General features: G+C 42.3%; 1 protein-coding gene across 2 annotated transcripts in view; it reads left to right on the top strand.

Annotated features, from left to right (window-relative positions):
- The window catches only part of NUSAP1 (nucleolar and spindle associated protein 1), a 39,565-nt gene that overhangs the window by 5,469 nt on the left and 16,613 nt on the right, over positions 1–17,483 (top strand). Inside the window, exons 3-6 of one of the 2 annotated variants that reach the window (XM_066277027.1) lie at positions 3,094–3,237; positions 4,548–4,665; positions 11,530–11,631; positions 12,908–13,017. In XM_066277027.1, coding sequence (XP_066133124.1) covers positions 3,094–3,237; positions 4,548–4,665; positions 11,530–11,631; positions 12,908–13,017 — 474 coding nt within the window. Of the gene's footprint in view, positions 1–3,093; positions 3,238–4,547; positions 4,705–11,529; positions 11,632–12,907; positions 13,018–17,483 lie in introns of both variants that reach the window. The other variant, XM_066277026.1, reaches the window with a different exon arrangement.

The following is a 17,483-nucleotide window of genomic DNA, read 5'->3' as shown; positions in this document are numbered from 1 at the left end:
CAAACCTAGGTCCTCTGCCCTCCCTCTATAAAATCAATAGAGGCCTGACCTGTGGTGGTGCAGTGGATAAAGCGTCGACCTGGAAATGCTGAGGTCGCCGGTTCAAAACCCTGGGCTTGCCTGGTCAGGCACATATGGGAGTTGATGCTTCCAGCTCCTCCCCCCTTCTCTCTTTCTCTCTCTCTCTCTCTCTCCCCTCTCTAAAAATGAATAAATAAATAAATAATTAAAATAAAATTAAAATAAAAAATAAATAGATTAGTGTGTGTGTGTATAATTATATACTGCTCACAAAAATTAGGGGATATTTTGAAATGAATATGAAGCAATAAAAAAAGCATTTTATTTTTTTTATTAAACAAGAACATCAGACAGAAACTTGTTGATTATGTAAATGAGATGTAAAACCAACTTTTATTTCATTGGTGAAAATGCATTGTTCAAAAGGCTGAAAGGACTGGGGTATCTGCATGTTCCCTGATCTTGAAAGTGCACATCCTGCAATTTCCCTGCCCTTGCAATGCCCCTGCAACACAATTTGCTCAAATGGGAATCCTGGAGGGTCATAGGATGCCTTTCTTTCTTTCTTTTTTTTTTTTTATTTTTAGAGAGGAGAGAGAAGGGGGGAGGAGCTGGAAGCATCAACTCCCATATGTGCCTTGACCAGGCAAGCCCAGGGTTTCGAACTGGCAACCTCAGCATTTCCAGGTCGATGCTTTATCCACTGCGCCACCACAGGTCAGGCACCATAGGATGTCTTGAAGCTGATCGGACACAGATGACAGTGACAACAGCACTTGGAACATCCCAAAGCGTGATTAGCAGACTGTGGAATCGCTTTCAAGAGACTGGCACAGTACGAAGAGGACAAGGGCAGGGTCGCCCATCTGTCACAACAGCAAGAGATGACCGCCACTTGACCTTATTGGCAAGAAGGAATAGGTGCAGCAATGCAACAGAGCTATGGGGACAGTTTCTTGCTGCCACTAGACGGCTGATATGCACCCAGACCATGTGAAATTGGCTCCATCGTGTTAAACTGCATGCCCAGCAACCAATGATATGCATTCCGTTATCTGCTTAACACCAATGAACCCATAGAAGGTGGGCTGATGAGCACTGTCATTGGACCCGTGATGAGTGGTCAACTGTCCTCTCAGATGAGTCACGGTTCAGTCTGTGGCCTGACAATTGTCGTGTCCTGATGTGGCGTGTATGAGGAACATGGGAGAATCTACCTTTTCTGCAAGAAAGGGACTCCTTCGGTGGTGCTGGAATAATGGTGTGGGCTAGCATCAGCATTGGTGGTTGTACCAACCTCCACATCATCAGAAATTGATTGTGACTGTCAGATCTCAAAATGAGCCTGACCAGGCAGTGGCGCAGTGGATAGAGCATTGGACTGGGATGCAGAGGACCCAGGTTCAAGACCCCGAGGTCGCCAGATTGAGTGCAGGCTCATCTGGTTTGAGCAAAGCTCACCAGCTTGGACCCGAGGTCTCTGGCTCAAGCAAGGGGTCACTCGGTCTGCTGAAGGCCCGCGGTCAAGGCACATATGAGAAAGCAATCAATGAACAACTAAGGTGTTGCAACGCGCAATGAAAAAACTAATGATTGATGCTTCTCATCTCTGTCTCTGTCTATCCCTCTCTCTCTCTGAAAAAAAAAAAAAAGATATCAAAATGAGGTCCTGCCCCCTATAGTGGTACCCCATGCTGGAGCAGTTGGAAACAACTTTCTTTTCATGGATGATAATGCAAGGCCCCACCCACCATGTGCATCTCTTCAACAACATGCTCAGAAGGTGGGAATCGAATGCATGGACTGCCCTTCACATTCTCCAGACCTGAATCCCATTGAACATGCTTGGGATGCACTGAGAAGACATCTGGCAAACCGTCCAATGCCTCCCACAACACTTCCTGAGCTGCAAGTTGCCCTGGAGCAAGAGTGGCAGAGGATCCCACAGGAACTGCTGGACAATCTGATCCTGTCCATACACCCTACTGAACAGTCAATGTGTGGCACTGTCGTCCAGTTTGACGTGCTTCTGTTCACCCCCACTTGCTACTTAATCACGATAATTGAGTTTGCATCTCATTTGCATAATCTTTCTTTTACTTGTTTGCTTTTCTGATGTTTTTGTTTAATTAAAAAAATAAGCCTGACCAGGCAGTGGCGCAGTGGATAGAGTGTCAGACTGGGATGTGGAGGACCCAGGTTAGAGACCCTGAGGTCACCAGCTTGAGCGTGTGCTCATCGGGTTTGAGCAAAGCTCACCAGCTTGGACCCAAGGTCGCTGGCTTGAGCAAGGGGTTACTCGGTCTGCTTAAGGCCCACAGTCAAAGCACATAGGAGAAAGCAATCAATGAACAACTAAGGTGTCGCAACGAAAAACTAATGATTGATGCTTCTCATCTCTCTTCGTTCCTGTCTGTCCCTATCTATCCCTCTCTCTGACTCTCTCTGTCTCTGTAAAAAAAAAAAAAAAAATCAAATGCCTCCTTTTTTTATCACTTCATATTCATTTTGAAATATCCCCTAATTTTTTGTGAGCAGTATATTCACATACACACACTATGTTAAGACAAACATCTGTCTAAATTGCACTTAATAGGCAAAATTACCTATTCCAATTTATCTCATTATTAACCTGGGGACTGCCTGTATAATTTTTCTTAGGTTTATTTTGTGTGTGTGTGTGTGTGTGTATATGTTCATCTTTTGGTTTGTTTGGTATTTTTATTCAATTCATATGCTGATTCTGCTCTGGTTAGTTAGCTCATTTGGTTAGAGCTTCATCCCAATATGCTGAGCTTGTGGGTTCAATCCCTGGTCAGGACACATACAAGAATCGACCAATGAAAGCATAGTTAAGTAGAACAACAAATTGATGTTTCTCTCTTTCTTCTCCCTCCCTCCCTCTTCTGTCCCTCCTCTATCCCTCTCCTCTCTCCCACCCTCCCTTCCTCTCTCTCTAAAAATCAATTAAAAAAATTTTTTTTAATAAAAGAAATGCTGGTAATTTCTGAGCATTATACATAAGTATACCGTTATATATAGGAGATGGCAGATGAATGTGTCTCTTTTCAGGATGAAAGTCAAACTTCTGCATCCTCTTGTGATGAGACTGAGATACAGACTAGCAACCAGGAACTAGCTGAGAGGGAACTAGCTGGCTATGTCACCAAAACAAGGAGAAGGCACAGGACTGTCCACAGGAATCCTGACCTCCAGGTAAATGGATGTATACAAACCGAAAATAAGCACCACCTGTGCCAGAATTGGTATATTCTTAGGGACCGCTTTTTCAAATTCCTTAGGTAGTGGTAAACACTGGGTGTTGTAAACTCCATGAACACACAGACCCAAGTCTGGGCTGCTCATCACATCCTGGGTGGTAATTCTCAGAAAGCACTTAATTAAGTATTAAGCACAAATTAAATATGAGCCTTCATTAAGTGTTTACTTAAGTGAGGTATAGTAAATAAGAAGGAAAATGAAACCAACATTAAATATGATTGTTTTCCTCTTTCCTATCCTGTCCCAGACCTGGTGACCACATTATTCTTAGTGCAATTTAGACAGTAAGGTCATATGATTGCAAGGGCTCCCTCACTTGCTTTGTGAGGACTCTGATTAGGCTATCTTTTCATTCAAACGTAATTTTTTTATTTGTTTTTTCTCAAGTGAGAAGCAGGGGGGCAGAGAGACAAACTCCCCCGTGTGCCTGACAGGGATCCACCTGGCATGCCCACTAGGGAGCAATGCTCTGCCCATCTGGGGCGTTGCTCTGTTGCAACCAGACCCATTCTAGCGCCTGAGGCGGAGGCCATGGAGCCATCCTCAGTGCATGGGCCAACTTTGCTCCAATGGAGCCTTGGCTGCAGGAGAGGAAGAGAGAGACAGAGAGAAAGAGAGGGGGAAGGGTAGAGAAGCAGATGGGTGCTTCTCCTGTGTGCCCTGGCCAGGAATCAAACCTGGGACTTCCACTTGTCGGGCTGACGCTCTACTGCTGAGCCAACTAGCCAGGGCCCCAGACATAATTTTTATAATGCATGGTCTTAGTATTTATTTTTTAGTTCTGTGCGATCCCTTAGTCGTTAGCCTGTCTGAGTCTCTTATGACACTTGGTAAGGCAGAGACCCAATCTGCCACTCAGAAACCTTATTCTCCTATTTTTCTTTAATTCCTTTTTCCCCCTAAACTAGATACCTATTTTTTGAAAGCAATGATTATGTTTTGTTTTTGTTTTTCTTTTACTATCTTAATATAAGTAATGTTTTTAAAGTTTTCAATGGTATACTTTTAAATTGAGGTATAATTGACATATAAAATTACTCTAGTTTCAGGTGTACAACTTAATGATTTGATCCATGTTTGTTTGATCATTGCAAAATGAGCACCCTAAGTCTAGTTAATATCACTATATATAGTTAACAAAAATGCCTGTTTTTATGATGAGAAATTTTAAGATGTACTCTCTAAGTGACTTTCAAATATGACGAACCTCTTATTTATCATTTATTTACTTTTAAAATTTGTAGCAGGGTCATTCAGAGATAAAAACAAGTGATCCCACTGAGTTCCAGAATCAAGAAAAGCAGGAAAACCAGACTCTCAGAACTACAGCAGGAGCTCCTCCACCAGACGAGAACCAAGGAGGTGAGAATGCAGTGTTCTCAGGAAGAAGTGGAACAAATGGTATGCCAGGGAACTGAAACATCCCAACATTGCCAGGGCAGTCACGAGCCTTAGATTCCTATGATTGCCACACCAAAGTGCTACGAACTGGATGGCTTAAGACAACACATTTATTCTCGCACAGTTCTGGAGGCTGGACATCCAAAATCAAGGAGTCAGTAAGGCTGTTCTCCTAGACCAGGGGTCCCCAAACTATGGCCCGCGGGCCGCATGCGGCCCCCTCAGGCCATTTATCCGGCCGCACCATACTTCCGGAAGGGGCACCTCTTTCATTGGTGGTCAGTGAGAGGAGCACATTGACCATCTCATTAACCAAAAGCAGGCCCATAGTTCCCATTGAAATACTGGTCAGTTTGTTGATTTAAATTTACTTGTTCTTTATTTTAAATATTGTATTCCCGTTTTGTTTTTTTACTTTAAAATAAGATATGTGCAGTGTGCATAGGGATTTGTTCATAGTTTTTTTTATAGTTCGGCCCTCCAACGGTCTGAGGGACAGTGAACTGGCTCCCTGTGTAAAAAGTTTGGGGACCTCTGTCCTAGACCCTGGATAGAATCCTTCCTGGCCTCATTCTACCTTGTGGTAGAAGCTGACCCTCAGTGTCTTTTGGCTTGTAGCTACATTACTCTAAGTCTGTACCTTTGCTGCATGGCATTCTCCTTTCCTCCTTAAAAGGACAGTCCTGTTGTATTAGGGTTTCCATCCTAATGACCTCATCTTAGCTTGATTATATCTACTAAGACCTTATTTCCAAATAAGGTTATATTGTGATTACTGGAGGTTAAAACTTTAGCATATTTGGGGGGGAGGTACAGTTTAACCCGTAACACCATTGTGTAGAATTTCTAACAATTTAACAATTAAAGCAAAAATTAGAACCAAATATGGTAAGCCATCAGATCGTCTTCATTAATTTTAGAAACCAGAATAAGAGTGGTAGCTGGAAAGCTTAGGGAATTTGATCCCTACTCAGTGATAAGGAGAGCCTGCATTTTGTCCATTAGCTCCTCTGGCCTACTCCAGAGACAAGTGCAAAGACCTGTTTGCCTGTTCAACCAAGACTGTTAAAAGGGAGCTGCAAAGTCTATCTTCCCAGTTGTGAGGCCTTTTTTATTTATGATAAATGTATATTCTTTTTAGACTCTACCCTCCTAAAAACATCTTCCCTAAACTTTTTCAACTAAACGTTTGTTTCAGTAAGACACTAACACTTCAATTCCCATATAACTACCAGGAGTTGGTGCGTTCTGATTTCAGTCCTTGAGCGATAGAGTGCCTCCGTGTTCCTTTCACCCCAGCCCGTCGGCCTGCTAGTGTCCACGAAGCAGTTAAGTGCAGAATTTCTAATGCTGAGCCTTCCCATTTTCCTCAGATTTTTGCATTTCTTACTAAATCTAGTTCCAGGAGGTTGAGGTTCTGATTCAGTAGATCTCAGGTGAGTCTGGGAGTCTGCAGATTTAATAAACACCCCAGGTTTGACACTTCTTTGTCTTTAGGTGCATATACCTTATATACCCATTTTAAAATCATAATTTAGAGAAAGTAGTTAAGAAATATGACAAAAGAGTCAGAAGTCGGGATGGAATTACAAATGTCTACTATTCTATCGATTATTTTATCTGGGAGACATAGCTCTAGGACTCAGTTTTGATGCCATAGAAACACTGGGTGGGTACCCATCGAATCAAATTTGCTTTTAATTTTGATGTTTAATTTGTTGCGTTGACATGTTTTCAAGTGTCCCACTCAATATAATACCCTCTACCCCCTCCCTACCAGAGAGAAATTTTTAAAACTTTTTACTTTGACATAATTTCAGACTTAAAGTTGCAAGAATAGTAATAAGGATTCCTACGTAACTTTCACCTAGATTTCCCATGGTTAACACTTTCCACATTTTTTCCATTTCTCTTTATGTGCACATATACACACATTATATGTGTTGTATACATTTTTTTCCTGAACTGTTTGAGTAAGTTACAGATGTGTGCCTCTTTACCCTAAATATGTCAGTGTGTGTGTGTGTGTGTGTGTGTGTGTGTATTTTTTAATGGTAATCATTTTTTTTTTTTTTTGTATTTTTCTGAAGCTGGAAATGGGGAGAGACAGTCAGACAGACTCCCGCATGCGCCCGACTAGGATCCACCCAGCACGCCCACCAGGGGCGACGCTCTGCCCACCAGGGGGCGATGCTCTGCCGAGACCAGAGCCACTCTAGCGCCTGGGGTAAAGGCCAAGGAGCCATCCCCAGCGCCCAGGCCATCTTTGCTCCAATGGAGCCTTGGCTGCGGGAGGGGAAGAGAGAGACAGAGAGGAAGGGGAGGGGGTGGAGAAGCAAATGGGCGCTTCTCCTATGTGCCCTGGCCGGGAGTCGAACCCGAGTCCCCCGCACGCCAGGCCGACGCTCTACTGCTGAGCCAACCGGCCAGGGCCTATTTTTTTTTTTTTTTTTTTTTTTTTTTTTTATTATTTTTTTTTTTTTTTTTTTTTAGAGAGGAGAGAGAGAGACAGAGAGGGAGAGAGAGGAGAGAGAAACAGAGAAAGAAGGGGGGAGGAGCTGGAAGCATCAACTCCCATATGTGCCTTGACCAGGCAAGCCCAGGGTTTTGAACCGGCGACCTCAGCATTTCCAGGTCGACGCTTTATCCACTGTGCCACCACAGGTCAGGCCCTATTTTTTTTTTTAAGTGAGAGGAAGGGAGATAGTGAGACAGACTCCTGATGCACTCACACTGGGATCCACCTGGCAACCTGTCTGAAATCAACCAAGCTATATTTAGCTTCTGAGGCTGACAGGCTCAGACCAACCAAGCTCTATCCTCAGTGCCTGGGGTGGCACTTGGGCCAGTTGAGCCACTGGCTACAAGAAAGGAGGAGGAAAAGAAGGGGGAGACGGAGAGAAAGAGCAGCAGACAGTTGCTTCTCTTATGTGCCCTGACTGGGGATTGAACCAGGGAAATCCATACACCAGCCAGAGCTCTATCCACTGAACCAACCAGCCAGGGCCTGATGTGTATTTCTTCTTTTTTTTTTTTTTTAAGTAAAGGAAGGGAGGCAAAGACAGACACCAGCATGCACCCTGATGGGGATCCTTCCAGCAAGCCCACTAGGAGGCAATTCTCTACCCATCTGGGGCCCTTGCTCCATTGCAGCTGGAGCCACTTTAGCACCTGAGGCAGAGACCCTGGAGCCATCCTGAGCACCCGGGGCCAACTTGCTCTAATCAAGCCTTGGTTTCAGGAGGCAGGAAAAGAGAGAAAAGCGAGAAGCAAGAGGGGGAAGTGTGGCAGAGCAGATGATTGCTTCTCCTGTGTGCCCTGACTGGAAATTGAACCCACTGGTCCGACGGTCTACCATGGAGCCAACTAGCCAGGGCCAGATGTGTATTTCTTAAAATACAAAAACACTTTCTCACAAATGTACAGAATACAAAATGTTCATTGATGTGGTTTCATATTCCACATTGCACCTAACCTTTAGAAAACCACTGTGAAGTTATGTATAGTATCAAGGAAGAATTTTCACAATTACCTGAAATTACTCTTCCCTTTCAACCACACATCTGTATTTGGCAAGGTTTGTTTTCATTTATATATACTCAATCAAAACAACATACTGCCTGACAAGGCGATGGTGCAATGGATAGAGTGTCGGCCTGGGATGCTGAGGACTCAGGTCTGAAGCCCCAAGGTCGCCAGCTTGAGCGTGGGATCACAGACATGACCCAGTGGTTGCTGGCTTGAGCATGGAATTACAGACATGACTCCGTGGTCACTGGCTTGATCCCAAAGGTCGCTGGCTTGAGCGAGGGGTCACTGACTCGGCTGGAGTCCCCCAGTCAAGGCACATATGAGAAAGCAATCAGTGAACTAAGGTGCTGCAACAAAGAATTGATGCTTCTCATCTCCCTTCCTGTCTGTCTGTCCCTATCTGTCTCTCTAGCTAAAGAAAATATATATCACATTATCTGCAGAAGTAGGAAAGGGAATCCAGCTGCCTTTGATAAATCAAATATTAAAGAAATGTAAAAAAAGAAAATGCCACTTTATCCACTATTTTTGTGTTAGAAATTTTAGCATTTTCATAAATTTATTTATGTTGAAATTTAATGGACATTCTGTTATTTTTAGTGAATCAAATGTTTTTAAATGTCTTTTTATCTAATATGGCACATATTGATAGATATAATTGACATATATGAAAAATAATCTTTAGTGGCCTTAATTTTTTTTTTATTGGTAAGACTTAGATATTTTATTTATTTATTTATTTTTTTGAAGCTGGAAACGGGGAGAGACAGTCAGACTCCCGCATGCGCCGGACCGGGATCCACCCGGTACGCCCACCAGGGGGCGACGCTCTGCCCACCAGGGGGCAATGCTCTGCCCCTCCAGGGCGTCGCTCTGTTGCGACCAGAGCCACTCTAGCACCTGGGGCAGAGGCCAAGGAGCCATCACCAGCGCCCAGGCCATCTTTGCTCCAATGGAGCCTTGCTGCGGGAGGGGAAGAGAGAGACAGAGAGGAAGGAGAGGGGAAGGGGTGGAGAAGCAGATGGGCGCTTCTCCTGTGTGCCCTGGCCGGGAATCGGACCCGGGACCCCTTGCACGCCAGGCCGACGCTCTACCACTGAGCCAACTGTCCAGGGCCAAGTGGCCTTAATTTTTGAGAGTATAAATGTATCTTGAGACTAGAAAGAGTGGAATTGCTAATCTAATCTATAGGTAGGTCTTATTTAGTTGGATCAGTTATTTCAGTAATTATTCCAATAATCCCATCAATTATGACTCTTAAAACAGGAAAATCTCAGCTCATCCTTTGCATTTCATTGTCATGTGTCTTCAGTCAACATTAATCTGAAATAGTTCCTCAGTCTTCTTTTGTCTTTCCGGTTGTTGACATTTGTCTTAATGTGCTGATGGGTTCATCAGGTCATGCACTTTTGGCTGGATTCCCACAGAATAATATGTCGGCCTCAGTCAGCACCAGAGAAGGCACTGGTGTTGGTGTGTCTAATGACTACTCATATTAACTTCCATCACCTGGTTATGCTGGTGTCTGCTAGGTTCCTTCTCTGTCAAGTTACTACTTTTCCATTTATAATTAATAAGTATCTTGTGAGGAGTGACTCTAACTGTAGATATCCTGTTTTTCATGGAACTTTTCTCTCTGATTTTAGAACCAAGGTACAATCAGAAGCCCCTGGAGGCTCTCCCTCCCTATTGAATGTTCTTTGCCGTATTTTATGGATACTTTAGGGAACCTCAAGAATGGTTGACTTTATAAGTAGTATTACTGGAGGGCCCTGGTGAGATAGCTCAGTTGGTTAGTGTCAAGCCAGTATGCCAAGATTGCAGGTTCAGTTCCTCGTCAGGGCACATAGAAGAATCAAACAGTGAGTGCATAACAAGTGGAATAACAAATCATTCTCTCACTCTCTCCGTCTTCCATTCTCTCTCCTTTCCTCTTTTTCTAAACGCAATTTTTTAAAAAAGGTAGTATTACTTAAAAACCCCCTTATACCTAGCGTGCGGAGGACCCGGGTTCGATTCCCGGCCAGGGCACATAGGAGAAGCGCCCATTTGCTTCTCCACCCCTCCGCCGCGCTTTCCTCTCTGTCTCTCTCTTCCCCTCCCGCAGCCGAGGCTCCATTGGAGCAAAGATGGCCCGGGCGCTGGGGATGGCTCTGTGGCCTCTGCCTCAGGCGCTAGAGTGGCTCTGGTCGCAATATGGCGACGCCCAGGATGGGCAGAGCATCGCCCCTGGTGGGCGTGCCGGTTGGATCCCGGTCGGGCGCATGCGGGAGTCTGTCTGACTGTCTCTCCCTGTTTCCAGCTTCAGAAAAATGAAGAAAAAAAAAACAAAAAAAAAACCTTATATATTTTTCAGTACATTATCTCGAGTTGAAAAAAATATCAGAAAGTGTAAACTGATATTAAGTGGGTAAAAATAGTAAACCTTGTATACAGTACCATTTCAACCGGATTAAAGAACAAAAGTAAAACAAGTATAGGCATACCTCACTTTATTGTGTTTCATATATGTTGTATTTTTTACAAGTTCAAGTCAAGATCTTGACCAGCAAAACAATTTTTTCTTGCTTTATTGCAGCTGTCTGGAACAGGTGGTTGTTAGGTGTGCCTGTATAGAAGCAAAGGACTTGAGGAAATATGCCAAAATGCTAACGATGTTTCTTAGGCTGGTAGAATTGTGTGATTTTATCATTCTAGTTATGATAATATGTTTAAAGCAAAGGTTCTGAAAAAGTTTTTTATTTATTTTTTTACCAAGAGAGACAGCCAGAGAAAGGGACAGATGGGGACAGATAGGAAGGGAGAGAGATGAGAAGCATCAATTCTTCTTTGTGGCACCTTATTAGTTCATTGATTGCTTTCTCATATGTGCCTTGATGGGGTGGGGGGGCAGGCTCCAGCAGAGTGAGTGACCCCTTGCTCAAGCCAGCAACCATAGGGTCATGTCTATGATCCCAGGCTCAAGCCAGCACCCCTGGCGCTCAAGCTGGTGAGCCTGGGCTCAAATGGGTGACCTCTGGGCTTCAAACCTGGGTCCTCTGTGTCCGGGGTCAACAGTATCCACTGCACCACTGCCTGGTCAGGCTGAAAAAGTGTTTTTAAATTTCTGGTATTCAGGAAGCACAAAATTTCTGCCTACTTGAAGCATACAAGCTAAAATTTTATTGACACTGTAACATTCTTTGTGTTCTTTGGCAGAGCCTATGACATGAATATGTTCACATTAACTTTTGACATTTCTTAATGACAAGAATTGTCGAAATCTTTTCATTAGTTCTGTATCTTTATATTCAGGTAATGAAGATTCAAAGGTATTGTCAGAAAAAAAGAGGTCTGTCTACACAGATGGGTTTTCCAAATCTGGAAAAAATAAAAAAATTGGAAGCACTACTCCAAGTAAGTTTTGCATACAAATAAACATAAAGTAATGGTTGGCACCCTCAGACTGCTGTTAGAGTCAGTGAGCTGTCACAGCTGAAAGCTGAGGTGCTGGAACTGGGCAGGCGTCTGCATTCATTTTCTAGCTGAGAGACCTTGAGCAACTTATCCACAGTAAACCCACTTTCTCGGTTGAAAGTAGAAATGGTTGTACTGCCTATTTCATCAGGTTAATATATAGATTAAGTGAGACAATATTTCTACTTCTGATTACCTAACATAGTAACTGACATGTAGCAAGTATTCAGTAAATATCTGAGAATAAATGTCTGTAAAGTACGTACTTGGCAGAGTCTACCTTGTAACAAGGTACTCCAATTTTGGACATGTAATTCTTCTTCCCTATTGCTTGTCATAGAATATTGATTGTTACCTGTTTATAGTACTTAAAATGCTACTTAGCATACATTAGAAATTCATATACTTAAATAAAAGGTTATTAAATTTTATTTTTGATTGATTTTAGAGAGGGAGAGAAACATCAGTTTCACTTATTTATACATTCATTGGTTCTTGATTTTTGTTTTGTGTGTGTGTGTGTTTTGATTAATTGATTGATTTTATAGTGAAAGAAGCAGTCATTTGTTCCACTTAGTTGTGCACTTACCCGTCACTTCCCCATGTGCCCTGACCAGGTATCAAACCTGCAATCTTAGAGTATTGGGACAACATTCTAACCAACTAAGCTACCTAGCCAGGGCTAAAATATTATTAGTTAGAAGATACATTTATACTTAATTAGAATAGCACAGAGCAGGGTTCTGCAAAATGCTGCCTGCTTTGGCCTGACCTATAGTCTTTTAACTAAGAATGTTTTTATAGTTTGAAAGGGTTATATAAAAAAAAGAAAGCTTTACATATTTACTCTTTGCCCTTTATCTTCCATAGAGCTTTCTAAACATTTTAAAACATCAGATTTATGATAATAAAAGGCATTTGATTAGTTGGTGAGGGTTGAGGACAAATGTGACTCTCTTTTTATTCTCTGGACTAAACCAAGAAGTCATTTAGCAGTGAAATAGACAATGGAGAGATGGTGAATATTTGATAGTTTTTAAGATAGATATGTTGTACCCCCAAGTTTCCAAAGAGTAAATGTTTTGAAATTAAAGTTTTGGCAAAGATAATGCTGAATGTCAGGTATGCAAAGGAAAGAATAAGTGATAATAAGAAAACAGCGAAGGTGAATAAATGATTTTGTCTTGTTATTTTCATATTTTGCGGAACATTCTAGACTTTAAGAAGCTTCATGAGGCTTGTTTTAAGGAAATGGAGTCCATTGATCAATATGTTATGAGAAAAAAGAAACATTTTGAACAACGCAATTTATTTAATGAACCGAAGGTAACTGTGTTCTTTTTTTTTTTAATGTTTGTATTTATTTATTTATTTGTTTGTTTTACAGAAACAGAGGGATAGACAGGAACAGAGAGATGAGAAGCATCAATCATTAGTTTTTCATTGCGCATTGCGACACCTTAGTTGTTCATTGATTGCTTTCTCATATGTGCCTTGACCGCGGGCCTTCAGCAGACCGAGTAGCCCCTTACTCAAGCCAGTGACCTTGGGTCCAAGCTGGTGAGCTTTTGCTCAAACCAGATGAGCCTGCGCTCAAGCTGGTGACCTCGGGGTCTCGAACCTGAGTCCTTGGCATCCCAGTCTGATGCTCTATCCACTGCACCATGCCTGGTCAGGCAGTAATTGTGTTCTTAATTGGACTAAAATTTTTCATTTTAATTTTTTTTTTAAATGAGAGGCGGGGAGGCAGAGAGACAGACTCCTCCTGCATGCGCCTGACCTGGATGTACCCTGCAAGCCCTATAGGGGACAATGCTCTGCCCATCCTGGGCCATTGCTCAGCAACCGAGCTATTTTAGCGCCTGATGCGAGGCTATGGGGCTCTCCTCAGTGCTCATGGTCACCTTGCTCAAATGAGCCATGGCTTTGGGAGGTGGAGAGAGAGAGAGAGAAAAGGAGGAGGTTTGGAGAAGAAGATGGTTACTTCTCCTGGGTGCCCTGACTGGGTATCGAACCCCAGAATTCCACACATCAGGCTGACGTACTACCACTGAGCCAACCTGCCAGGACTTGATTTTAATATTGATACCATGTATACACCATGGTTAATGTAGCCAGCTCTACTAATGGACTCATTAGTAGAATGGATTTGTTTTAGTTTAATGTATCTTTACTGTCTTAAATTGCTTTCCTCCCACCATGAGAATTTTCAAAACCCTCCAGTCTTCACTATATAGAATGAATTTCAAAGTGGCAATAAGTTGTTCTGTTTTCCATGTTCAGACATTGTGCCTTTCACCTTTGTTGAGGGTAGACTGGCTTACTGATGAAGCCAACTTCTTTCCCTTTCACCTAAAGGAAAAGGGGTGACTAGCAGTGACTAATATAAAGGCTTTTAGTGATAACTGGGCCCCCTGGAGGGTCTTCAGTCCAAGTCCTACTGGACTCAACGCCCCTTTAAGTGAAAAAAGGTCATCAAATAAACCCCCAAGGTTGAGTTAGCAGCAGAGTAATGAGATGATAACATCCCACAAAGTTGATGCCGTTGTTTTATGTGGTATCTGTTGTTCAAGGTGGAAGGCCTGGGAAGCATTTATTTTAGAATTTTTAATATATAACCAGACATCTTCCTATTTCTCAAAAAGAATTTGAGGCACTTTGTGTTATTACAACACAAAACAGTATAAAGTCAATTTTCAAAGGGTAGAAAATTAGCACCATTAACAGGTACATTTTCTATTGTATCAGTCACTTTGGAGTTCGTGATACTAATGCCAACAAAGACATGCATTAGCTGATAAATTGTAAATAGTATGCCTGACCAGGCAATGGCACAGTGGATAGAGCGTCGGACTGGGATGCAGAGGACCCAGGTTCGAGACCCCGAGGTCGCCAGCTTGAGCGTGAGCTCATCTGGTTTGAGAAAATCCCACCAGCTTGGACCCAAGGTCACTGGCTCAAGCAAGGGGTTACTCGGTCTCCTGAGGGCCCGAAGTCAGGGCACATATGAGAGAGCAATCAATGAACAACTAAGGTGTCGCAACAAAGAACTAATGATTGATGCTTCTCATTTCTCTCCATTCCTGTCTGTCTATCCCTATCTATCCCTCTCTCTGACTCTCTCTCTCTCTCTGTGTAAAAACAAATAAATTAATTAATTTTAAAAAATGGTAAATAGTAGAGCCTGACCTGTGGTGGTGCAGAGGATAAAATGGCAACACGAAATGCTGAGGTCGCCAGTTTGAAGCCCTGGGCTTGCCTGGTCAAGGCACATATGGGAGTTGGTGCTTCCTGCTCCTCCCCCTTCTCTCTCTCTCTCTCCCCCTCTCTAAAAATGAATAAATAAATATTTTTAAAAAAATGGTAAATAGTAAAAGAAAAAACAAAAGACATAAGCTTCTTTTTTATAGTGAGAAGCTTAATCTTGGGTAATGAATATATTTGTAAAACCACTGTTGCACAGTTGAAGATACTATTTATCATCCTTTAAGCAAACAGTAACAAAGCCAGGTGATGGCATTAAACATCTCCATTCCTTCATACTGATCAAACAACATAGATGGAGAATCCAGAGAGGAGATATGTAGTATGTCCATATACTGTGAATGTAGTGACACCTGTCCAAGCAAGGGACAGGTGTCACTACATTCACAGTTCAATATGTGGGCAAGAGGCCCATGCTGAGACTTTACAGAAAGTAGACATTTATCTTCTTTTTCTGCATGGACATGAGCTAGTTGCAAATATTCCTTGGAAGCAAGGCCACTCATTTACCTTATCATGAAACTATATGTATTTAAGTACTTGATTGAAAGTCAAGCTTATACCTGGGCTGTGGTGGAGCAGTGAATGGAGCGTCAACCTGGAATGCTGAGGTCTCTGGTTCGAGGGCCTGGGTTTGCCCCGTCGAGGCACATACAACAATCACTGAACAACTAAAGTAAAGCAACTATGGGTTGGTGCTTCTCATTCCTCCCTGCCCTCCTGTCTCTGTAAAATCAATAAATAAAGTCTTTTAAAAAAAGAAAAGAAAAAGAAGAAAAAAAGTCAAGCTTCCTATACAACATGGGAATGAGTTAATTTTCCAGGTAAAAGTTAAGGACAAAACAGCTATCTCAGCCATGAACTTGAGCGTAGCCTTAAAGATGTGTTGAATAAATCTGTAGTTTACCTTATTTTTATTTATAGCCCCATCTGAATGAGTGTGATCTAAAATCCCACCCCATTTAAGGAATTAACCTATTAGGTTGATTATTTAGTATCACCTATTTAGAGGTTAGAGAATAAAAACAATTACAGTAACTTTGCCCTAGCTGATAAGAAGTTTGAGGAATTGATCATTGATAGTGATAGTGATAGTAATTAAAACGCAAAGATCCGAGAGAGACTCCTCCTGACCATAACTAACCTTTCCTTGACTTTCATGATTAAAGAAGAGACACCTGTTTGATTTTCTAGCCAAATGGCCCTCTACAAAGATAAGAAACCTGTGTCCGAGATGCATGTTTTTACTTTAACAGTGGTAATGATAAAAAATTTACATACATGTTTTCAAATATTTACTTTTTTTTTTTTTTTTTTTTTGGTGACAAAACAGAGAAAAGGACAGATAGGCACAGACAGGAAGGGAAACAGATGAGAAGCGTCAATTCTTCATTGCGGCATCTTAGTTTTTCATTGACTGCATTCTCATATGTGCCTTGACCGGCGGGCTACAGCAGAGGGAGTGACCCCTTTCTCAAGCTAATGACCTTGGGCTTCAAGCCAGTGACCTTTGGACTCAACTCAATCACGGGGTCATGTCGATGATCCTACACTCAAGCCAGCGACCCCGTGATGAAGCTGGTGAGCCCGCACTCAAGCCAACGACCTTAGGGTTTCAAACCTGTGTCCTCTGTGTCCCAGTCCAATGCTGTATCCATTGCACCACCACCTGGTCAGGCCTTACATCCTTGATAATACAAAAATATCTCAAGTGAATTGGCATTTCTTTGATCATTCTGTTACTTGTTTATGTTAGATATTTTTAGATGTTATAATTGACTTTTTATTTGAATTTGCTCATTTCAAATGTTTACTTTTGTGTTACGATATGATTGACTTGTTGGATTGAGAGAATAAGATTTTTATTCCTAAAAGAAAGGGAGAAATTGATTGGATTATTTGCTAACAAAGTGAATTAGTGCTACCAGAGTCAGTAGGATAGTGTTTGTTGTACCTGGAAAAAAGTAAAAAAGATTGGTTCTCAGTACAAGTAGAATCATTTATATATTATGTGGTGCTCAAACAAATGTAGAGTTGATTAGCCTGTTGCCAAATGGGAACTGCAAGGAGACACTGTGTGGAAAGGGGATTTTATGGGAAACATAGAAGAAGATATAAAAGGTAGAGTGTAGGACTGGGACGAAGAGGACCCAGGTTCAAAACCCCAAGGTCACCGGCTTGAGCACAAGCTCATCCAGCTTAAGTGTGGGATTATAGACATGACCCCATGGTTGCTAGCTTGAGCTCTAAGGTCGCTGGCTTGAGCCCAAGGTCGCTAAGGTCGCTGGCTTGAGCAAGGGGTCACTCGCTCTGCTGCAGCCCCCTGGTCAAGGCACACATGAGAAAGTAATCAGTGAACAACTAAGATGCCACAACAAAGAATTGATGCTTCCCATCTCTCTCCCTTCCTGTCTGTCTATCCCTCTCTCTGACTCTATCTCTGTCTCTGTCAAAAAAAAAAAAAAAAGGTGTGATTAAATACAACTTAATACATTTTACTTGGGTTCTCAGTAAAATGTATTTATCAA

This window comes from Saccopteryx bilineata, chromosome 4 (assembly GCF_036850765.1).
Source record: "Saccopteryx bilineata isolate mSacBil1 chromosome 4, mSacBil1_pri_phased_curated, whole genome shotgun sequence".
Classification (NCBI taxonomy): domain Eukaryota; kingdom Metazoa; phylum Chordata; class Mammalia; order Chiroptera; family Emballonuridae; genus Saccopteryx; species Saccopteryx bilineata.
This window is presented reverse-complemented; position numbering and strand designations above follow the sequence as displayed.